The 24750-nt window shown below is 36.4% G+C and overlaps 1 protein-coding gene across 2 annotated transcripts in view; it reads right to left on the bottom strand.

The window, feature by feature from the left end:
• Ano5 (anoctamin 5) overlaps positions 1 to 24673 on the bottom strand; it is a 48808-nt gene extending 24135 nt beyond the window's left edge. Inside the window, exons 1-6 of one of the 2 annotated variants that reach the window (XM_013019678.1) lie at positions 24331 to 24673; positions 16402 to 16448; positions 15009 to 15056; positions 8625 to 8738; positions 6108 to 6176; positions 5146 to 5430 (exon numbers count right to left, since the gene is read on the bottom strand). In XM_013019678.1, coding sequence (XP_012875132.1) covers positions 5146 to 5430; positions 6108 to 6176; positions 8625 to 8738; positions 15009 to 15056; positions 16402 to 16448; positions 24331 to 24373 — 606 coding nt within the window. In that variant the 5' untranslated portion in view covers positions 24374 to 24673. The remainder of the gene's footprint in view (positions 1 to 5145; positions 5431 to 6107; positions 6177 to 8624; positions 8739 to 15008; positions 15057 to 16401; positions 16449 to 24330) is intronic. The other variant, XM_013019677.1, reaches the window with a different exon arrangement.
• Between the last annotated feature and the right edge of the window lie 77 nt (positions 24674 to 24750).

Here is a 24750-nt window from a genome sequence, read left to right as displayed (position 1 = left end):
AAAAATCTGTTAATGATTTTTTCCCATAAAGATTATTACTGGGAAGGGCATTCTTAAAGTAGAAAGTATTCTAACCAGATTTGCAAACATTTGAATTGTCAGGCAAAAAAAAAGGGATTTTTTCTTTTTTTTTTTTTTGCCAGTTCTGGGGCTTGAACTCAGGGCCTGGGCACTGTCCCTGAGCTTCTTTTGCTCAAGGCTAGCATTCTATCACTTGAACCACAGTACGACTTCCAGCTTTTTCTGTTTGTGTGGTATTGAAAAATTGAACCCAGGGCTTCATGCATGCTAAGCAAGTACTCTACCACTAAGCCACATTCTCAGCCCCCAAAAGGTAATTTTTAATAGAGAAAAAGTAATCAAGAGTCAGAAAAATCTCTGAAGCACATGTTCTACTTGTTTCTATTGGCTAGAACTCAGGATGGGCCAAGAATCAGAGTCCAGTGGAAAGGAGAGAAACTTAAAAGTTGATCAAGTCAGCTAAGAAGTATTTTGTTTAAAGAATCAACTGCTATAAAGGATTGAAAACACCATTTGTTAAACAAAAATTGGGAATTTTGGAGTCTGTTGGCCTTTGTTAATGACAAAAGGGAGAAAGTTTAAAGGTAAGTACAAACTTGAGAGAAAGTAACTTTCTCTAGTATTAAAGGAGACATTGCTCCACCTCTTCTCCTTTGGAGAATGAATGCAAATTTTAAAAGCTAAGTAAGTTCTTACATTACGAACTAGGAATGCTTTTCTTAAAGTTTTGATACAATTTCTTTTAAATGTAAACAATGAATGTTCTTATCTTTAAGTTTCTAGTTGAGTTTAGTTTAGGGCAATGACTTGAAGTTGGAACTATATTTGACAAAACAGATGGGGAAAATCACCTTCTTCCATTTATCATGTTAAAAAATTACATATTCGCTATGATAAACAATGCTTCAATGAACATGGTTGTGCTGGTGGCTGTAGTGGTTCATTGGATAAATGCCTCGGAATGGGATTGCTGGGTTATAGAAAAGTTCTATGTTTAGTCTTTTAAGGAACCTCCATACTGCTTTCCAGAGTGGTTAAACAAGTTTATATGCCCGCCAAGAGTATAATAGAGTTCCCTTTTGGCCATACCCCTGCCAACATTTGTGATTGTTAAGTTTTCCTGATAATGACCATTCTAACTGGACTGAAGTGGAATGTCAGTGCTGTTTTGATTTGTATTCATTTCTTGGCCAGAGATGTTGAACACTTCTTCATGTGTCTATTAGCCATTCTTTTCTTCCTCTGAGAAGTCTCTCTGTAAGTCTTTAGCCAATTTAGTGATTGGGTTGCTGAGTTTTTGAAGGCTTACTTTTGGGGGTCCCTCAGTGGATGAATGGATCAAGAGAATATGGTATAGATAGACATAGATACAGAATGGAATTCTATTATTCCATCAGAAAGAATGATACTGTAACATTCATAAGGAAATGGAAAGAGTTGGAAAATATTATATTAAGTGAAGTAAGCCAGAGCCAAAGAAACATAGGCTGTGGGTTTTCCTAATTTGTGGTAACTAGAATGTGCCTATAAATCTACAAGTAAACACACTGAATGATTAAAATCAATCAATCAATCAATAAACCAGAGAATTTTCAGAATAATGAGCACTGGTTTTTCCACTGAAAGTTGCCAGCAGCAATAGCACCTACCAAATCATAATGTCTTTGAAGCTTTGAAGCCAGGCTTTGCCTTCTCTGCTTTGGCTATCAATATCTTAGATTTCTAAATGAGTAGAAAGTTGTTCCATATACCTTTCATATAGCCAATATCATCACTTCTTTCAATTAGATCTTCTGGATAACTTGCTGTAGTTTCACCTTGAACTTTTATGTTATGAAGATGGCTTTTTTATTCAATAAGCAACCTCTGCTGGCTTAAACTTTTCTTCTACACCTTTCATCCTCTTTCAGCCTTCTCTGAACTGAAGAGAAGGCACTGTTCTGGATTGAGCTGTTGTTTAAAAGAATTTTGAAACTTCTTGTCTTCAAGACCACTAAAGCTATGCAGTCAACCTATTCTGGTTACTCATTTGCTGCTTTGATAGTGTAGCTCTGGCTTATTTCAGAATTTGACATGTCTTTCTCAGTAAGTTAAAGTATTTCTAGCTTTTGATATAAAGTAAGAGAATAGAGAGAGACCATTGATGTCCTAATCTCAATGTTATTTATGGCTAATATAGGGTTTTTAAATGTTCTAATTTATTTTAAATTTTATTGAAAAGGTAATGAGCAGGGGGTTATAGTGACATAAGTAAGGCAATTAGTACATTTGTTTTTAATCATTGTAACCCCATTTTTCTTTATCTCCCCCTAACCCATCCCTATCCCCCCTCCAAGTTGTAATGTTCATATCCAACCTATGTTGGAACTCAAGTGAGTGTCAATGCTGCTGTGGTTCATTCATTGTCCTGCTGTTTCTGTGATTCCTTTTCCCTTCCACATATTGCATTGTCTGTTATACAAATCATGAGGTACAAAAAACTAAAAGAAATGAAGAAAGTAAGAAATAGAGAAAAAAGAACAAACTATATACAGGGTTTAATGAGAACCTCTTGTTTCCATAGGTTGGAGTTCATGTTAATATGCTTCATTATATATTGTCCTTTGCACTAAGCACTTGGGTTATTGAGAGTCCTTGGTAAGAATATAATAACATTTCTATTTCCAACAAATGAGGGAGATCATATGGCCTGCTTTTCTTTGAGTATGGCTTACTTCACGTAATCTAATTTTTTCCAAGTCTTTCTATTTCCTAATGAATGGAACAAGGTTATTCTTTCTGATGGAAGCATAGAATTCCATTCTGTATATGTACCACATTTTCTTGATCCATTCATCTACTGAGAATCATTTGGGTTGGTTCCATATCTTGGCTATGATAAGTAATTCTGTGATGAACATCATCATACTGATGGCTTTAGTGTGGCCTTGTTTGTGGTCATTTGGGTAAATTCCCAAAAGTGGGATTGCTGGGTCATAGGGGAACTCTATGTGTGGTTTTTTGAGGAACCACCACACTGCTTTCCAGAGTGGTTGGAATGTTCTAGTTTAAATATTGTATCAGTTTATCATAGGGCTACTAATGGTACTAATTTCAAAATTATTTTCCAAGAAAAAGCAAAGAGACTGAGGAACTCTTGGCCAGTGGAGAGGTAAAAACAGGCATAGCATTGATCAATCAAGTTAGCTAACTTATATAGGTGCAGTTTGTGGTGCATCGAAACAAATAAAATAGACACATGGAAGATCACATACCACAGATATGAAACTTATAACAGATGTCATAATGAAATTTTGCAGTATTATGAGAATTTTCAAGCTGACACAGATGCATCAAGTAGACACATGCAGTTGGAAGAAATGACACCAACAGACAAATTCAGGATACAGATGCAGAAAGTTCAATCACCTATGGCACAATAAAGCAAGGTATGCCTATATTCATGCAATGGAATGTGTTCTACTACAGATGGATGAAACAGGGTTTAGTGTGCTGTAATAACTAGTTTTGGGTCTTTTAGATAATTTATGTGTTTCTGTATATGTACAGAAACTCCTTAACCATGTGTTCCATTTAAATCTTCTACTTACTGCATGACTTTTTTCTTCTGTATAGTTGGATAAAGGCAAACCTTGGTTTATATAAAAAGTTTGGCCTTTTCTCAATACGAAGGTGTACATATCAGACATGTCCCATGTAAGTCAATATGTCTGCTGTATTGTCACATATATATCACATCTATGCATATATAAATGTTATGTATATTTGTATATACATATACAAATGGTTCCTGCGAGGTTGGAGATTTTTATACTAACTTGATCTTTCAATACTATTCAACTTTATTTAATTTATTAATTAATCAATTAATTTGGAGTGACAAGAATTGAGCTTAGGGCTTTGTGTTTGCTAAGAAAGAATACTACCACTGAAGCCATGTGTCCATCCTTGCAATTTCTACTTTGTTTTTCAGGTGGATTCCCTTATTTCTTCCTGGTTTGGCCTCAGACCATGTTCCTCCTACTGCAACCTTCAGAATAGATGGGATTACAAGTGTGTACCACCATGTTATTTAATATTCCATGTCACAGAAATGGTTGTGTTTATTCGGGAACTGGAAAGACAAATGGAATCAGGTTTCTTTCCTCAGGAAAAAAGGAAAATGTTTTGTGATTGTCAGAAACCAGCTGGTTAATTAAGTAGCAGATACAGAGTACATAGAGTTCCCTTCTGGCCAATCTCCCTTCTTCTTAAGTCAGGTCAGTAATGATAACAATTGTATCTAATTCTTGCTGAAGACTTTGTGTGTGCCAAGTACTATTTAAAACCTTTCATATCCTCACTCATTTATTTCTCTGTGTAGTCTACAGAGTGGATATTATTCTAACCTACAAAGAAGCTGTGCACAGAAACCATATTTTTAGGAGAGAGGTTTGTAATGAACAGAAAACTTCAAAATAGTCTGAGGGCTTTCAAATTTTATCCATACATAAAGAAATTAAACTATTCAAGTTTTACTTATACTGACCAATATTCCTTGACATATGCAGTGAATTTATAAAACTAAAATTTAAAAGGATAAAAGCATTTTACATAGATTATCCAAAACCAAAATTTCCTGACTCGGGGCTGGGAAGGTAGCTCAGTGGTAGAGCGCTTGCCTTGCATGCATGAGGCCCCGGGTTCAATTCCTTAGTACCACATAAGCAGAAAAAGCCAGAAGTGGTGCTGCGGCTCAAGTGATAGAGTGCTGGCCTTGAGCTGAAGAGCTGAGGGACAGCACCCAGGCCAAGAGTTCAGGCTCCACGACTGACAAAACAAAAACAAAAACAAAATTTCCTGACTCTTAGTTGAGTGCTCTTTTGGAATTATATGATGATACATCTTTCATCACCATATCTACACTGCCTGTTATTCATCTTGAAACAATAGTTTGAGAAGCAGAGAAGTTAACAGGTCAAGTTGAAGTTGACTAAACAGTCTTCCAGACCAGACCCTAATACCATCAAAGACTTATGTTTTACACAGGAACACTGCACAGATGTGGAACTGCATACATATCAAAAGCACCTATGAGTACATATGCCGTACTTGGAAAGATGTGCTGAGGACTTGTCTACCTACAATTCTGTTTCTTGATGATGATGGGAAGAAGCTTGCTTCATCTTCAATAAGGAAGAGCTCTTGCCGATGTCTGGTGAATTGGGCAGTAAAATACTCAGGGTGAGGATGCTTCACAGTGGCTGGAAGCTTCACTGGCCCAAGCATGTAATTCAAGGGAGTGTACTGAGTTCGGGGAATATCATTCTCCTTAATGGGCATTCTGATTCCCAACACTTCAGCATAAGTAACTAGTACCTCCCAAGGAGCGTGGATCTTGACAAAATAAGTTTTTCCATTTTCAGAGTCCTATGTGAGAAAGAGGTAAAAATCAAAGAAAGCTTTCCAATCTGTTGGCTATTGAGCTTCTTAATAAGTAACCGGATTTTATAAAATCCCATAGATGCCACTGCATTTTTATTTTATTGAATTATTAGAACTTCTAGGGAAACAAATTCTTTTAACAGGTAGGTATTAAAAATACCAAGAAAAACAGAGAAAAAACAAGAATTACAAAATAAAAAACATCAGGCAATACTGGCAGTGCCATACTCAAGGTGTGACCTTAATTAAACCTTTCAAAATAATTTTTAGAAACTGTAGAAAAATAGTAAATGAAAGGGATTTTTGCAAAAGTAAAAGAACTCGATAGGATCAGAATATACTAGTATATTATTATGCTGCAAGATAACTATTTAGGGCACAAGACTGGAAGTAGCCTTCAAAAATAGATATGAAACCAAGACCTCCTTTATTCTTTTTGATATTCAGAAGAAACAATAATGTGTTCCACTGACCATCTGACATTCTATACACTGATCTACACACTGAGGTGTACGACCACAGATTGAGTATCTTTGGTGAACATATCTACAGCCAAGAGTTATGCATTGTTCTAATCACAAAATCTATCTAGCTAAGGGCCCAAAGAGGAGAAAACACCACTCAAAAAATAAGATTGTGTGTAAATCATCAATTATATTTACCCGTTTGTCTTCAATTTCCAACTCAAGACCTGATTTTCTGAGATTTCTTTCAAACTCTCTTCTTCTTTCCTATAGGCAAAATAAATGCATAGGATGACTCCACAGAATACCGTGTTTTATTTTCTCAGTGATTGGTAGACTCAATACACTCTTGCTGTGCTTCCAGATGGTTCTCTGCCCCCTCTCCTGGGACAATATAATTGTACTCTCCAATACTCACATCTTAAGATGTGAGGCACAGCACTAATCTAAAGTATTATAGCTGATAATGACAATGAAAATACAGGATGTTTATAAATAATTTCTAAAAAAATGCAAGCTCTCTATTTGAAGAGATGTTCAATACAGAATAAAATTGAAAACTTCCATAAACACAAAGATAAAACATGTTCTTAGTTTCAAGGCAGAATATTACAAAAACCAATAGCATTTAAAGATATCATAAATTCAGTGTCAATTTCAGCCACAATAGCATCATCATCACATTGTCATCATCCTCATCCTCATCAACGATGGCAAATGTTAGAAAAGTAATATAGGACTGAACTTGCCCACTGGTTTATAATTGGTGATGAACAGAGGGGTTGAAGGGGGCCCTGTTAGGAATAGATTTAAGAAGGAATTAGACAAAAATGTTGAGAAGTAAACAATAGCTGGTAGGGAATCTGTTATCTTCAGAAAAATTTTAAGATTTCATATTTGACTTGTTTTCTTAATAGGAATAGTTAACAGGCTATATATTTTTGGAAGGAAATAGTCCCATAAGAACGAAACAAAATATAATTTAGGTGAGAGAGGAAAAATGGTAAGAGTAATATCCATAAGTAGGTATACACCACAGAATGAATACAACAGGTATGAAACTCGAATCCTGCTGGCAACTTTAGAAAGGCTGGTCCTATAGTAAAGGACTGTAGTTTTCTGGAGAGTTCTCAATACCTTCAGTACTTAAGGAATAGCATACTTTCCCTAACTGTACAGTGTACTTCATGCTAATAATTAACTTTCTTTCTGGAAATAAGGGACTTATAATGACCTACAAAGGAAATGAGAAGGTGGCCAACCTACAATTAAAACCTAGGAAATGGGTGGCCAATGAGTCTGTACTACACAGAACATGTCACATGGGTTGTCTTAGTAGAGAAGTTAAATCTGTCCTTACATATCAGGACACAAAGTATCATCTTTCTTTATATCTGCATCTAGTTTTGCTTGGAGTTTATCTCATCAGTCTTTTTCTTTGTGCTTTTGCTTGGTTAAAAGCAAAGCCATGAACTTTAACAACACATAGCCATAAACATGTATCCTGGGAGTCTTTCTAATAAAGCACTAAACTTAAGGGGTGGTCTTGGAGACTCCAATTTGCTCATAAAGTTAGATTTAGAAAGAATGATAGAGTTTTTAAATGGTAACAGAAAGGAAGGCAAATATATTACATGTATGCAAAAATGTTGATGGGTAGACACGTGATGGTGGAAATTTAAGGAATTCTTATTGTTTAGGTTTAATTCCTTTTTCAAAGAAGGAGAGAAGTATGGCTAGCTTTAGCTTGAAGATAGCAAGTAAGTACAAGAAAATGATGAAAAAAATAAGCTATGTAAAAGTCTTCCAGCATAAAGGTAGACCAGAACACAGTAACAAGGATAAAATAAGTTAAATGAATTTGTGGAATGTTAAATATATCGAAGATCATTATTTCCATATATATGAATACTTGCACATACAAATTAATTTATTAATTCACTCTTTAAAATATCAGATATTTATTAAGCATCTATTATATCTCTATCACTATTCTGGACATCTGAGCAGACAGTAGTGAACAAGTGAAAAGATTTTGGCCTCATGGCCTTATTTAATCATTAGAGACATTAAATACATTATAAAAATGTGAAAAAGAAGTTTAAGTTCAGAAAGTAATGAGTATTCTAATAAAAATAAAATGAAGCCAGTAACACAGCACAGGATGAAATATATTTTAGGTCAGATTAATTAGTCACACATTTTCAAAATGAAAACTGCAGAGCAATTGCAGTAGCGATACTCACTAGACACTATATTGAAAATAAACTATACAACTTGGGGGTAGGGTTGGAAGGGAAAAACTGGGAGAAAATGAAGGAAGAGGAGACCCTATTCAAAAAGAAATGTACTCATTACCTGACTTACAAAACTGTAATTCTTCTGTATATCAAATTTACAATAACAATAAAAATATCCATATTATATTCAGAATCATACTTCTCACTTTAGAGGTCACATTTAATATCAAGAAGAGAGTTTTATAAATGCACTAGTCATTTGAAAGAAGAGGAAAAAGCAGTAAGTTTCCAAAATATCTACAGAGAGAAGTCACTTGACACATCCATTCTTAAGACTTCTAACCTTGCAGTCTTCTGAGTCAACTTCAGCTTCAAAAAATATAACTTTCCCAGAATAATTTAATGCAAACATCTCTTTGAAACTATAGGAGGTACATCTTTGTGTTATCTCTATTCATCTCAAATAAACACTCACCGCTTTTATGTCTAAATCTTTCTTTACATCTTCCACATAGGAAAGGACAAAATCAATTTGCCTAACCCCATCTCGGAAGAATATAGAATCTTTGCTTTGTTTATCTCTTTGAAACTGCAGGAGACAAAAATGACATTTGGGTTATTGTTTACTCTCAAATGGCAAAAACATGAAGATTATTTAAAATGTAGTCACCACCCAATTTTTATGTCTTGAAATGACAAATCACAGCAGGAAAGTATGCACATTCTGTAAGGTAAAAATCCATGGATGGGATTAGACAGCAAAAATTCAGAAAGAAGTTAAGCATATTAACTACATGCACTCACACATATACAAATACTACAATTATATGAAAATACAAAATGAATAAAATTGTACTTTGTGACAAAAATGCATGTTTAGAGAGAAACTTGTTATTCTCATTAGCAAGGCAACTGTTTCAAATAATTACACACTTCTTTCAGGTTATAATTAATTACAACCTGATTAATGGCATTTTGCTGCAAGACAATAAATCTATGATTAACACTTACTGATCTTAAAATCGTCACTTTCTAATCTAATACTTAAATATTCAAATAAAGTCAATGCCTAGTTCATAGTTAGAAAGCAGATAACTTGCTAGCTGACCTTGCCATAAGTATGTCTTCATGCACTGTCCCTTACTGACAATTTATCAGATTAAAACAAATCTTGACTAAATTTGTATGAATTACTTCAATACAAGAACACAACTTAGAACTTGCACATGCTGTATAATTTAATAATTACTTCCTTTTCAAAGTATTTAGAATCAATGGAGAGTATCAGACAAATGAGATTTCACATTTGAGTGATTTGGACTTCTTCACTGTTTATATGTAAGATTTAATAATACTGTTGCCTACATGCCATGCTTAGAATTATGCAAATGTGTGATGTATGTAGTTATTATCAGTGAGACGGTTTTCCAATTGCTTTAGCTAACTTGTGAGTGGGGAATTCAACACCTGAATTTTCACAATGGACATTTCAATTAGCTTATGAATTTCTTTTATGAGGCGTTTTTCACTCAGAGGCCAGACCAGTGACCCAACATCAGAAATTGATATAGATCAGTCCTGAACAAGTAAGATTCCATGTTTGATCTGTGGTCTACGAACATGGTGACTCTATTTATGACTAAGTAGGTAGCTGATATGCCTCAGAAACAGCCAGGGGTCAATGCACAGGAGAAAATGAGCAGCTCAAAGATTCACTTCTAAAATACATTAATTCAGATGTTATGTCTGTGTTCTCTGTACCCCGACTAAAGAACAAATTAACCTAAGGATATTCAAACCACTATCATGTTATGACTTGGTTCATCGAAAAACTAAAAACAAAACAAAAATGTAAAATAATCACTGGCACTTTTGTAAACTATAGTTTAGCATGTTTTATTAAACTTACAAAAATTTTGGAAACCACAAATTCTTTTGAAGCAAGAAGTAAAATCAAATGAAACCCAACACACGTGTGAAAAATAAATCAGATTAGGTATAATCAAAGCACAAAATTAGATGGGAAAATAATAAACATATTACTTTAATTCTGTGGCAGCCATATTTGTATGGTAGATTTAGAAAAATTGGTTAGTATTATTAGCTGTGTTTATATTGCTTGGACAAGCTAATCTAGGGCCACAAAGGTAAGTTCTGGTGACAGTGACACATAAGCAAATAAACATTCAGTATTTTGATAGGTTATTGAAAACACAGCTAAAAAGAACAGAGATTTCAATTATTGTCCTTCTTCAACAGCCAAAATGTGTTTCCTTCCTGTGAAAGCCAACAAAACTCATATCATTATGTAGAACCCTAACTATGAGCAATTCAGAAATGAAAAATACAGAAAAATCAATGATAGCTTTCTAAATTGCCAAGACGTAAGCATTTTAGGATTATTAATAAAAACTGATCAAAGTGGGGGAACTGTGGCTCACCCCTGTAATCCTAGCTACTCAGAAGGCTCAGATCTGAAGATCATGGTCCAAAGCCAGCTGGGGAAGTCTATGAGATTCTTATAGTAACTATCAGAAAGCTGGAAGTGGCGCTATAGCTCAAAGTGGTAGACCGCCCTCAAACCTTCAGCAAAAGGTCCCAGGGACAGCACCCAGACCCCCAGGTTCAAGCCCTATGACTGAACAACAACAACAACAACAAAATGAAAAGCAACAATAAAAAAAGCTGATCAAAGACAACTGCAACAAACAAATTAGCTAGTTGTTATATATAATTAAAACACATCATGTTTTTGTTTAGTGCAAACATGACATAACAATCATATCTGCCATGTGTAGGTATTTGTGTTTACATTTCTTTTCTTCTCAATGTCTTTATCTATAGTATCTGAGAGGCTTTCCTTTGAGTGATATTCTAGGATTCCTAAATTTCTCATTCTAACAGAGGTCAAAAACCTCAGAAACGATTTAAATTTTATTTGTGCATGTAGTATGTTTTTAGGAAGATAGGTCAGAGATCTCACTAGTTCCAAACAGTAGTGAAAATAATCATTCTTCAATGTCAATTGCTTTTGAAGTAGGAACTAGGAATTAGTGACAGGGTCGTCCAATATTAAATGCATTCATTGGAAGAAACAGTATCCACACTATTACTGCAGCCATCAGAGCATCAGTGGCATCATTCAGCACTGTTTTACCATAAGTCGCCGTCTCAGGAACAAATTGAATCGCTTTGCAGGCTGTGAAGCAACCAACAAAGAGTTAGCATATACTCACCAAAGATTAAAATGAAGGCTGCACTAATGAATGGGTGATGAAATAAAATAGACGTATACCAAATGAGACTTCAGTATAATCATTCCTTTCGTATCTATGTTTGTGAGATATTTAAAGCTGTCAGGTAATAGTAGTTAGTAAGAAGGCAAGAAGAAAAAATAGTAAGAAAGCAATAAAAATTTGGTAAAAGAGAAAAGAAAAGCCTTCATTATCTATTTCCCTAAATCTTTCACAAATGACTTGTATTTGTTGAATCAAATTAAGGAAGAAAGGGAGAGATAATGAATACAGTATGGGAATAATAGAAACAAAACAACTATGCTGATAAACAAGCTTTTACATATTAAAATTCTTACATTTGCATTTATTACTACAATTACTTGGTTTACACAACAATTATTACAACACTTAATTACTATAATTATACTGAGGTAATTCACAATATGGAATGCTTACAAATAATGTTTTAAAAAATATTCATGGTTCCCCAAAACAATTAAAAGAAAAATTTAATTATTATTTTAATGCTTTAATCATTTATTATTATGGCCATTATTTAAACCCTAAAGAAATAGCTTGATGATATCTAGGATAAGCAATAATATATGAAATAAATAAAATTTATAATATAAAACACAGTAATGAATACACAAGCCTAGTAAAATGTCATAGAAGATGCTCAGGGCTAGTCAGGAAGTTTTAGTTCAGCTCTTCAGGAATTCATGGACCAGGCTGAAAATTCCTAAGCAGAGGAGACTGTGAGAGTAAAAGTTCTTGGTCTGTGAAGTGATAAGTTGTCTGTGTATAGATAAGGAGTAAGAGCTGTGAAGAAAATTAGTACTTGTATAAAGTATAGAATGGAAGTCTTCATATAAAGTATGAACTATACTCTGTTAGCCTCAACTGTTTTATTTTCCTGGCATTTTTGTTCATTATATTCTCCAGCTACTTTTTTTCTCTAGTGCTTGCCTTTAAATTTGTTACCAAATTGTAAGAAAAAAGGAGAGCTCTAAACTAAGGGGATATACATTATGAGTTCAATTGGCCTAGATGTGACTTAAGTTAACCCAAAAGGGATTGTAGACCTAATCATAAAATCTAATAGTATAGAACTGAAGAAAATATGAGAAACCTCCCTTACTTTGAGACAAACAAGTACATCTTAGAATATGAAAGCTTAGACTATAAAAGAAAAAGGAAAAATCCACTTTTGAAAGATTTTTAAATTTGCTTTTAGGAAACAATTTTATGTAAATGAAAACAAAGCAATCAATTCCATGCAAATAGTCATGATAAATGATTCTGACAAAGGTCAGAATATATTCTAAAATAAATGTTTTAAATGTTTTTATTGTAAGAAATTTTTTTTACAAGTCAAAGAAGATGATTAGAAGTTGGCTGCATGGATCAGTTGGTAGGATCTGCAAATAGTGACTATTCCATAGAATAAAGCATAGAAAGGAAGAAAAAATAGAATCATTTTATAGAGCAGAGACCAGACCTGACCAAAGCTACTTGAAGCTAATAATCAAGGTTAAAGCCTCAGGAGTGGTAACTCCTGTGGATGGAATGTGCTGTGGATCTGTTATAATGACACTAATGCTTCTACTTCCTGCAAAAATGTATTAACATATTCGCCAAGCTTAATCATGAGAAACAGTTTAAAAATGGATGGACATTCCACATAAAACCTGACCAAATATACTCCTCAAAACTGTGGTCATTAAAAAAAAAAACACACTAGGTGCTCATGGCTCATGCCTATAATCTTAACTAGTTAGAAGGCTGAGACATGAGGATCACATTTTTAAGCCAGTCCAGGCAGGGATGACCATGAGGCACATATCTCCAAAAAGCCAAGTAACATTTACCAACAAAAAGCAAGATATGTAGCTATTGTTCAAGAGTTAAACAATTAACCTTGAGGAAAAGGCTAAAGCACCCAGACCAAAACTCAAGCCCCAGTACCAGAGCAGGAAGGAAGGAAGGAAGGCAGGCAGGCAGGCAGGAAGGAAGGGAGGTAAGAGGGAAGGAAGGGAGGGAGGTAAGAGGGAAGGAATGAAGGAAGGAAGGAGGGAGGGAAGGAGGGAAGAAAAGAAGGAAGGAAGGAAGGAAGGAAGGAAGGAAGGAAGAGAGGGAAGGAATGAAGGAAGGAAGGAGGGAGGGAAGGAGGGAAGAAAAGAAGGAAGGAAGGAAGGAAGGAAGGAAGGAAGGAAGGAAGGAAGGAAGGAAGGAAGGAAGGAAGGCAAACAAAGAAAAGGAAAGAAAAGAAAATGAGTATGAAAAGAACAAGGCAAAGAAAATGGCCATCATATTGGTATTGAAAAGATAAGACAGTAAGGCAGTATTCTCTGAAAGTGCTTTACTACCTCCTTTTAATCTGTGATAGACTTAACTTCAAAATAATTTAGTTTAAACACTGGGTGTGACTTGCATCTCTCCTTTCTTAGGATTTGGGATGGACTTTAGCATTGTTTCCTCATGGTTGATTGTGTTTCTTAGTGAGTGACACCAAAATTGTGTAAGCTTTAGGCTTCTCTGAACTTTGATCTATAGTTTTCAACTCCAGGATCACATAAATGTTTTCCATGATCAAAATTTAAAAACAAAAGAAAAAGAAAACCAAGTAGTGAACTTTTTCATTTTTCTTTCCAGCCTTTCAACCCTAATCCAGAATCCTAAATATTAGAACCTAGGGAAAAATAAATCATAGTCAATATTAAAGTACTATCTTCTCAACTTCCCAAATAGCATATTTACTCATCAATAATTATGTTTGGGGTCTTTACTGACCTTTCAATTGACATTGCAATTTAATTCTTATATAAGTTGGGATTCAAGATTATTCTTAGCATATGTTTATAGATAAGAAAAGTGATGGAGAAAGTATACTGAAGAAAGCTTTAGAAATCTTAGTCCCAGTCAAAGATCCACCCTCATAAACATATGGATAATTTTGGCCAGGAGATTTAGACTGTTCATTTTTCTATTTGTAAGAATAGGAAATATTAAGATACTAACCAAATGCTATGATTGATGTGTCATTTTAATCAGTACATCTAATGTTATTTTTTTCTTTAGATAAATATGTACTAAACCAGGTATAGTATCATAGGCCCATAATTCTAACACTCAGGAGCAGATGCAGGAAGATGAAGAGTTTAAGCTCAACCTCATCTACACAGTGACATCTTGTGTGTTTAAAATTGGGAGGAAGCGGGAGAAAGCTTAAAGAAATATATACAGTTGGTTATAGTGAACACGTCTATGAAATTGAAACAATAAACCTTTTTGTTGTGGGATGGAAGGGATAGTAGGAGAACAACAAAAGAGGGGGTAACAATGCTCAACAAGAAAATACTTATCACCTTACTCGTGTAACTGTAACTCCTCTGTACAGCATCTTTACAATAAAATAAAATTTAAAAAACTCATGTATTGCTCATATGTGCAAATAAATAAAATGTGTTAAAATCAAAAGTACACTAATTTTCTCAAGTAATAATTTCTCAAATACCACACATGAGGGTCTGACGAACAACTGATTGGGAAAGATGCTACATCTACTGCAGAGATGCCCCCTGTATGTCAGGCAGGCAAGGAAAGTACTGGTAGCTGCTTACCGCTGTTTCTTCACTGATGAGAAAGCTGGTTTCTCTACTGCTCACATCCTGTTAACAGCATCAGAGGAAATGCAATGCTGTTAGTAATAGTGCAAGAGAAGTTAAGTGGGCCATTAAGTAGCTATAGCAAAGAAAGGAAAAGGAATTCTCTATGCAGGAATACTAAAGGAAAGGCTCAAAGAAAGTCTGAAACTCGAACATGTACGCAAAATTGTGTTTATACATGCTCCTACGTGTTGATGCCCATATGAGGATGTGTATCAGTAAGTGTATATTTGATTATGTCTCTGGGTGTGTGTGGAGAGAGACATAAAGAGTGACTGAGAGAAAAAGACAATGTGGAAGACAGTTTGACTACATAAGAAAAGACCTTGTGGAAATGGCCCCAAACTACTACATTGTAAAAAATAAAAGTAAAAAAAAAAAAAAGAGGTCTGTTCTTTTACTCATACTGAATTCTGAATAGGAGAAAATTAATTGGCTATGTTATACAATTCATCATTGTTTTGAAATTATAAAAGTGAACTTGGAAATGTATCAGCAAGATTCTTAAGAACATGAAATTATAACTCAAGGGACAAATTCACACATGCATGTAAATACACACAGGCCATTTGTAATTAAAGCATTTCCCTCTGTGTAGTAGGTTTTAACATCTTCATGTAACTCAATCAACCACATATCATGGAACAGTTCTGAGACCACATATTCACTTCTCAGTAGTTACTAGGATCAGGTATTGTGTATTAAGAGTGGCAACAGAGACAGAGATGACCCAAAATTCATGTCTATACTAAGAGCTCACTTATGATCTTAGAACACAAAACCTAGCAGATGTTACTAGATGATGTATGAAAACAGCCAATAAAAAGTGAAAATGGAGCTGGGTACTATTTGTTTATGCCTATAATTCTAGCTACACATGAAGCTGGGATCTGAGTATTGTGGTTCAAAACCAGCCTGGGCAAGAAAGTCCATAAAACTCTTACCTCAGATTATTCACCCCAAAATGCCTGGAGTGGAGCTGTGGCTCATGTGGTACAGTGCTAGCCTTGAGCACAAAAGCCCCGAGACAACACTCAGGCTCTGAGTTCAAGCCCCAGAACCAGAAAAACAATAACAACAAATAAACAACAAAAAAGAAAACCACATAGTAAATACTCCAAAAGCCAACAGATTGATAACTTTACAACGTCTCACTTTAGATAATTTGTATCTTCTTCCTCTTTCTTTTCTTAAATAGAGCAAAATAAAGACAAAGAATTCTTATCTTTTCAAAGAACTAACTCTGTTTCATTGAAACACAAAGACATAACTATTTATGTGGCATAGCATGCTAATCTTGCACTGGTCCTTTCTTACAATAAAGTTAATACATGTATCATTAACTTACCTCATTCATTTGGATAGAAAATTCCATTTCTTTATCAGTTGAGATCCCTAGATGAAATAAGGAAAATAAAACATATTACATTGGTCAACTAATCTTGCTATGTTCAAATATATACACAGAGAGAAAATTGGAATTCAATAAGCAAATATAACTCAAAGAATAATTAAGAAAATGTGGGAAAAAAACTTTCTGGAAATTGTTCAAAACATTCCCCAAAAGAAATCTCACTAAAATCTGTTTATAATCTAGAAGGAGTATATCAAACACTGGAATTAAGATTGAACAACATAATCTCTCTTTCTCATTTTTTTTGTCAGTCGTGGGGCTTGAACTCTGGGCCTGGGTGCTGTCCCTCAGCTTTTCGGCTCAAGGCTAGCACTCTGACATAAGTTTAACTGAGCAATATACAGCCAAAATGTGTATCCATTGGTATCTATGCATTGGTGTTCTCATGTGAGATTTAATGTTTTCAACACCTATTCTCCAGAATGATACCAGACCAATTGTTGAGAAAAAGCTCCAATACACCTAATTTATAATAGGCTACATTATTTTTTTCATTTACAGATATCTTCAAAATGAATACGCCCTTTAGTCATTTGGACAAAATACAGTGTTTAAATGACTTTCTGACACTAAAAAATGTTATGCAGAGAATTTTGATTGTTATTTGCTAGTGGTTCTAACTTGGAAAAACACTGAAAAGTATTTTTGAAGTGAGAACCTTCCTACATATGAACTATTTTTGGAGAAAATATCACAAGAATGAAATAAAATGTTGCTACCACTTAACAATCATCTGAAATAAGTATGATTTTAGGAACAGTATATATTCCAAAATTATAAAAGATCTACCATTTGTATAGCTTTTAGTGCTATCCAAGAAACACAATTCAAGTCACAGAACAGATATATGATAAATGAACTGACTCAAACTGTAAGAACCCAATGATGATACAAATCATGAATATTAAGTGGAATCACCAGTAGGGTTAGAAGAGCATCATAATGTACTTTTAAAAAGAGGAAGCACAACCACTCAATTTTATTACAGAATGTAGGTAAGATTATTCTGTTATTATTGTTCTACTATAATTGTAAAGCTCTTAGTTGCTTAATTGCTAAATTTAACCTAAGTAGCTGAATGTCAGTGGCTCACACCTATAATCCCAGCTACTGGGAAGTTGAGACCTGGAGGATCAAGACTTGAGGCTAGTCTAGGGAGAGAAGTCTGAGATTCATCTTTACTCAAAGAGAAACAGCGAGGCTAGAGGCTTGGCTCAAGTGGTAGAGTGCCAACTGTGAACAAGAAAGCCGAGTGAGAGCATGAGGCCCTGAGTTTAATCTCCAATAGCTCCACTATCAGTGTGTGTGTGCACTCTCACACATATGCACACAGCACAGCACAACATGGGCATGATCTCATAGGGAATATAGGACACTTAGGGTTTAGTTCTATCTGAAGTTCAGATACTTCTGGTACTGGAATGATGTTCTTCACAAATAAGAAGACTCTGAGGATTGGGAAGAGCCCTGTGCTGCAGCAAACAAAACAAAGCATGCTTAGCTCCCTTGCCAGCACGTCAAATCAATTCAGAACTCTCATCTTTAAGTGGCAGAAGGTTTATATCATGAGGTGTTTGCATGCATTAAATGAGATAATGTGCATACTTAGGGTACAGGAGATCAATGAATGTCCATTATTATTAGGATATAGCCCAGTCTTTTTTTCATTTTTTATTGTCAAGGTGATATACAGAGAGATTATAGTTACATAAGTAATGTAATAAGTACATTTCTTGTCAAACTTGTTACCCCTTCCTTCATTTTTCTCCTACTTTCCTTTCCATCCTCGCTTCCCGCCCCCCAAGTTGTACAGGTCATTTCCAACATACTGTCTTATGTATATTGCTATTGCATCGGTTTTATTGTGCAGGTGGTGTACAAAGGGGTTACAGTAACATCATAAGGTAATGAGTGCATTTCTTTTTGAACAGTGTCACCCCCTCCCTCATTTTCTACCAGTTTTTCCCTTCTGTACCCTCCATCCCTCAAGATGTTTAGGTCATTTCCAGCATAGTGACCAGTATCACTGCTGAGCTGGATCCTTATAAATTTTTGAATTTAGTAAATTTTCTGAGTTCAGTTTCAGAATCTGAGAATCAAGTTGAAACAACTCTTTTTGTATTGTAACCTGAAGTTACAGTGACCTTAAGTTAAGGGACCTGTGTTGGGAAGTCATTAGACCTTAGAGGGCATCAGTCAGGAAAGATACTAGGTAGTTCCCAAGGGACTCCAGTTAGTCCTGGGATAATAAGATGTTGCAAAAGAGAAGGCCAGGCTCCTGAGTATCTCTTGCTAAGTGATCTCTCCCTCTCACACAACATGGCCACAGTGTCATCTCCCATCTGGTGACACAACCAGGAGTCACCAGGCTGAACAGATGAGGCCAACTGATCTTAGCTCCAAAACCTGAGAGCTGAATAAAAACCCTTTTCTTTCTAAGGAATCCAGCCTCAGCTATGATGTTATACTAACACACACACACACACACACACACACACACACACACACACACACAGAATTGATATTTCTTAGCAGAAGTAAAGACAAATACAGTTAGAAGAAACATATGTTTGGTGTTTCAAATTGTGGAACTTGAACTATTGACTTTAGGAAGCTTTTATTTTCTTGGGCACAAAATTGGTCATTATTACACCAAAGAACAATTCATTAAACAAGACAAAGTTCTCAGCCCTGAACAATCAAGTGGTTTACAGAATATTTTATAATTCCATTCTCACAAACTAGGTGAAAACGGCTAGTGCTAAGTCTCTCCCCCTCCACTCTCCTCCCCCTCCCCGCCACCTAAAGAATTTGCAGCTAATGTTTTTTGTTTTTTGTTGTTGTTGTTTCACCAGGGGAACAAACATTTCCAATCTCTTATTGAAATTAATGTAATATACCTGAAAATTAGAAAAGGACCACTGACTTCCGGATCCACCCTCTCCATCACTGTCAGTACTCTCACACCTTAACCTTCCTGCACCCGCCTTCTCCCCTTAGAATGAACAACTGTTGCCTTCCCTGGCTCACTGTTCCTTACATTTCCATTATGTCAGGTCAGGCATTTGTCTATTAAACCTTCTCTCCCAATCACCCCAGGAGTACATTTTATAAGACGTGTCCTTTCCTGAATGGTACAAAGATTCAAGAACATCGATTTGTGTCCTTCCACACAGCTAACTCACTCACGCATCCTGTTCACTAGTCTCAACTCTCTTTCTCACATAGATGTTCATACAGCAGACACACATTCACACTCACAGAGTCTGATAATGTAGTAACAGTGCACAATCGGCAACCCTCTGTCAAAACAGGCCTATTGGAAGAGGTACAATAAGGAACCAAGTCGGTATTTTGCTATTCTCCACTCCACTTCCTCTAAAAGCAATCAAAGTGGCAACACTAAAGTGGCAACAGTCACTCATGTATGTCAGAAACTCAACTTTGAGTTGAGTTTGAACTTTGAGTTTTCACTGGAAGCACATGACTAAGAATATAATATCCAGCAAACCCAGCATCCACAAATAGCCCTGGCATTTACCAAATGTCCCTCTCAGTTTACACTCTTACAAGTAGGATAAAGTAAGATACAGTCATATGCTGGCATAGCAACATTTATGTCAACAACAGACCCCATATATGAGTGTTTTTTGAAGATTATAATACAGCCTGTGTTTTTCCCATATCTATGAAATTACATAATGATATATAGGTAGAGCAAGTCCTGTCATCAAATGACTTACAACTGCATATTAAATCAAATATACATATGCAGTTTGATTAGACGCAGTATATAATGGACTCAGGCAACTTTACATTTAACTTTAAGCCATTTCCACTGTGAAATGCGGAACTGCCATTTCCATGGCTGATTGTTCACAAGCCAATGAAAATATTATTATTGACAATCAGAACTTCCTAACCACACCAGCCAGGCAATGGTTTAGTTCTAGAAACATTAACATTTCACTAGAAGAGTTTGCTTATACAGATATTTGAATATCTATTACATCTGGCTGCTACAATTTCACTTTAAAAATTAGGAGACAGAGAGAAACTAATTGGAAAGTTCTGATCACTTGTGTTCAACTGTGGAGAAAATGGTTCAGAAAATATAACAAATCTTAGAAATACTTCATTAACTGGTATACCTAAAAGGCTGAGATGTTAACTATGTTTCTAAAAAAAATAACATCATTCACATGGAGATCTATTATTTAACTCACTCATTTTTAATTGCCTAAATTAATTTAGGAGACACTGAACTAACCTAGGTAAGATTTGCACATGTGGGTGATTTTACTCTGAAAAATGCATTTGTATTTTGTAACAAAGAAATAAAAGAAACTTTTCCTAAAAAGTTGATACTACAGGGGCTAGGGAGGTGGCTTGCATGCATAAGGCCCTGGGTTCAATTCCGCAGCACCACATAAACAGAAAAAAAAGCAGCATTGTGGCTCAAATGGTAGGGTGCTAGCCTTGAGCTGAAGAGCTGAAGGACAGCATTCAGGCCCCACGAGAGACCAAAAAAAAAAAAAAAGGTGATACTACAAATCCTAGATAATCTGTAGCCTCTCTCAGTTAGCATTTTTGTTTTTATGTCAGTAAATTCTAAAAATATAAAAATAAAAGATAACCTAAAAGCAGGCTTTCAAAAGTCCTTAATTACTAGTATTAAAAAATGTAACATATCTTTATTACAAGATATTTTCATAAAACTTCAGCAGTAACCAAGGTCCAGATAATGGACAGCAAAACCAGAATAATTAGCTTCTATTTGGTGTCTCTGGTCACCTTCCTGCTTAGCCCTTGCTCTCAATAATGTCCGCTGCTTGAGTTCTTGATCTATGATCAAGAATGAACACAAAACATGGGTGCAGTTATTGAACTATCAAATACATGGTATTTCTCACTAATGTCCTTTCCTCTCACCTCTACCAAAATCAGCTTTGGTTCTGAGGAAACATGAAGAAATTACAAAGTCCTTTGGCAAAGGCAGGGAAGCCGAAATCAATTTGGGAAAAGATCTTAAACCTTTTGGGATGGATTTATGCTATAAACAAACTATGCTAAAATGTTACTGACTTTATAGACTCCAGTAAGCAAAACATTACTTTGAACCAAAATTACATTGACTTTCAACCAAGTGGGTGTAAACCTCTGTAATCCAATATTGAAATTGCTCTTAATTATACAGAGAATGTTATTTTGTTCCTTTAAAAAATAAAGTTTAGCCAGGTGGCTCATGCCTGGAATCCTAGCTTTACAGGAGGTTGAGAACTCAGTATCTCTGTTCAGTGCTAGCCTGGGCAGGAAAGGTTATGAGACTCGTATCTCCAATTAACCCCCCAAAAATGGTGCTATGGCTCAAAGTGATAGAGTGCTAGCCTTGAGCAAAAGAGCTCAGGAATAGAGCCCAGGCCCTAAAAGAAAAAAGTTTGCAGTTTTATCTCAATTTATATCAGAATGTACAATTGTATGTAATTACTGATTCAGATTTTATAAAACAAATATTTAGGTATTTTATCATGAAAGTTATAATGGTAAATAATTCTTTGAAAAGTTTAAAAAATAAAATAAATATGGGGGAAAACCCTTCCAGGTTTATACTTCTGAAAGTTGACTTTATCATCACCAAATAAATCATTTTCTCTAGCAGATACATTTAATACATCTCTGTGTATGATAGCCTTGAGCAAACAACAACAACAACAAAAACAAACAACAAAATACTCAGGGACAACATTCAGGCCCTGAGTTCAATCCCCAGTATCTGCATCAAAAAATAAGGGAGGAGGATTTCAAGTGACTCCAACTAAGACAATATAATGAAAGGCAACTCAAAAAAATGGAAGAAAATATTTTCAAATTCCATATTTCTATAGGGACTTGCATATAGAACATATAAAGAATTAGCTCCTACAAACCAATAACAAAAGACAACTCAAATTTATAAACAGTCAAAAAATCTGAATACACATTCTCTGAAATATATATGTAAATGTCAAAAAATTATACAACATCTGCATGCTAGAGACTGGAGGAAATACAAATCAAAATCACAGCCAGTTACAAATTTACAAAAGCAAACTATCAAGTGTTGGTGAGGATGTGAAGAAACTGGATCCTTATATACTCCCTGTGGCAATGTAAAACAGTTCAGAAACGTATAAAGCAGTATCGCGGTTTCTTAGAATATCCAATTTAAAGCTTCTACAAGATGATCTAGCAATTGTTCTCCTAGTGTTATACACACGAAAAATTAAAACATCAGTCCATATAAAACAGGTTAGACCCATTGCAACAATGAAATGTACAAGATGCTATGTTGAAAAACGAACTTTACAACTTGGGGGTGGGGGGAGATGGGAGGGCAGGGATGGTAAGGGGAAACAAAGGAGGAGGGAGCAATGCTTGGTAAGAAATGTACTCATTCCCTTGCTCATGTAATTGTAACCCCTCTGTATGTATTTTCACAATAAAAAAACTTAATAATAATAAACAAGAATATTCATAGTAGCACCATTCCTAGTAGCAAAACGTGTCAATAACCAATAGGTCTACAACAGATAGATGTACATATGCCATGGACTATTACTTAGCAATGAAAAGGCACCTAGCACTGCTACACCAATGAACTTCCAAAACACATGAAGTGTCTCAGACATGAAGTGCCCGGGGTAGGCAGGCAGTAAATAGATTTGTTCTGCTAAGGACAGAGGGTATTAGGCCTAAATGTGCAAAGCTATGTGGTTTTGTATAGACTAAACAGCACATGGAATAAATATGGAGGGGACTGAGATCCTTAAGATAGCAGCAGAAATATACATGCATTTCCAGGAAGAAAAAAAAAAGACATGCTCACTAAAATAGAGCTACAGAATATAGGTCTACAGGTCTGTGCAACGAAAACATCGTAGCAAAGAGTGGACAAATATTTCTTTTTTTTTCTTTTTTGAACTCTGGGCCTGGGCGCTGTCCCTCAACTCAGGTCCGTGCAAAGAAAACATCGTAGCAAAGAGTGGACAAATATTTTTTTTTTCTTTTTTGAACTCTGGGCCTGGGCGCTGTCCTTCAGCTCTTCAGCTCAAGGCTAGTGCTCTACCACTTGGGCCACAGCACCACCTCCGGCTTTTTTCTTTTTGCTATGTGGTGCCGAGGAATCGAACCCAGGGCCTCATGCATGCAAGACAAGGGCTCTACCACTGAGCCACCTTCCCAGCCCCGGACAAATATTTCTTAAAAGAGCCAAAGCTTCATTTACCACATCAACAAAAACAGCAACAAAAGGATCAGCGTTCCCAAGAGTGTTTTAAACGGACAGCCCTTTGAGAAGCATTTGAAAATAACTTAAAAAAACATGTATTTTATTTATTGCCAATTGGCAAAGAGAGGTAGAAAAAAAAGAAGGAAAAAAAAAAGGCTAGACAGGAGCCATCTTTCTAGCAGGTGGAGCGGCGGTCATGCGCTTTAAACCAAGCCTGGCTTTGGGAATCCTTCCTACCAGAGTCTGGAATCCGAGGCTGGAGCATGGCAAAGAGCATGCCCAGAACGCAGCTACTTGGAACCAGGGCTGCAAGGAATCAAGGGATGCGGAAGGGTTTGGGGAGGACATAGTGTACAGGTCCCTGAAGTAGCTGGGGGCGGGGGGGGGGCGTGGAGAAATCGCTGAAATCCATCCCAAGCCAGGGCTGACAGTCCTGCAGCCAGTCTCGCGCCAGGGTGCACCACGCAGCGGCGAACGTCCCCGGGATTCGGGCTCCACCGCCTCCCGCCCAACGTCCCCCGCAGGAACCCCGGTGCTCTGCGGAGAAGAGCCGCGTGCAGCCCGCCCGTGCCCAGTTCCACGCCAAGCGCTCCTACCTTCCTCCTCCACCATTTCCAGAAGATTGGGGTCGCCCATCATCGCCAGCTGGTTAATGACACTGACGCCCGAGAAACAGCGACCCAGGGTCCGCAAGGAAACGCTGTGAGGCGTCCCGGGGCCGATCCCGAAGCGGATCGTGGAGTCTAGCACGTGGGCATAGTCGCTCCTGGACTCCGGGCCCTCGCTGTCGTCGTCCTCGGGCTCCGCGAGTCGGGAGCTGCCCAGCCGGTTGGGCCTCCGCTCCAGGGAGCGCCTGCACTCCACGCCCCCGTCCTCCACCAGCGCCTCCAAGCCCCGCAGCCGGCGCTTCTCTCCCCGCTCCCGGCTGGATTTGCTGTCCTTGTCCACGTACAGCTCCACCAGCTCGTAGTACTGCTCCTGCGAGCTGTCCCGCCGGGCCAGGGGCAGCGGGCCTC

Source organism: Dipodomys ordii, unplaced genomic scaffold (genome assembly GCF_000151885.1).
Source record: "Dipodomys ordii isolate 6190 unplaced genomic scaffold, Dord_2.0 Scaffold46, whole genome shotgun sequence".
Classification (NCBI taxonomy): domain Eukaryota; kingdom Metazoa; phylum Chordata; class Mammalia; order Rodentia; family Heteromyidae; genus Dipodomys; species Dipodomys ordii.
The sequence above is the reverse complement of the archived record's forward strand: the minus strand, read 5'-3'. Positions and strand labels throughout refer to the sequence as shown.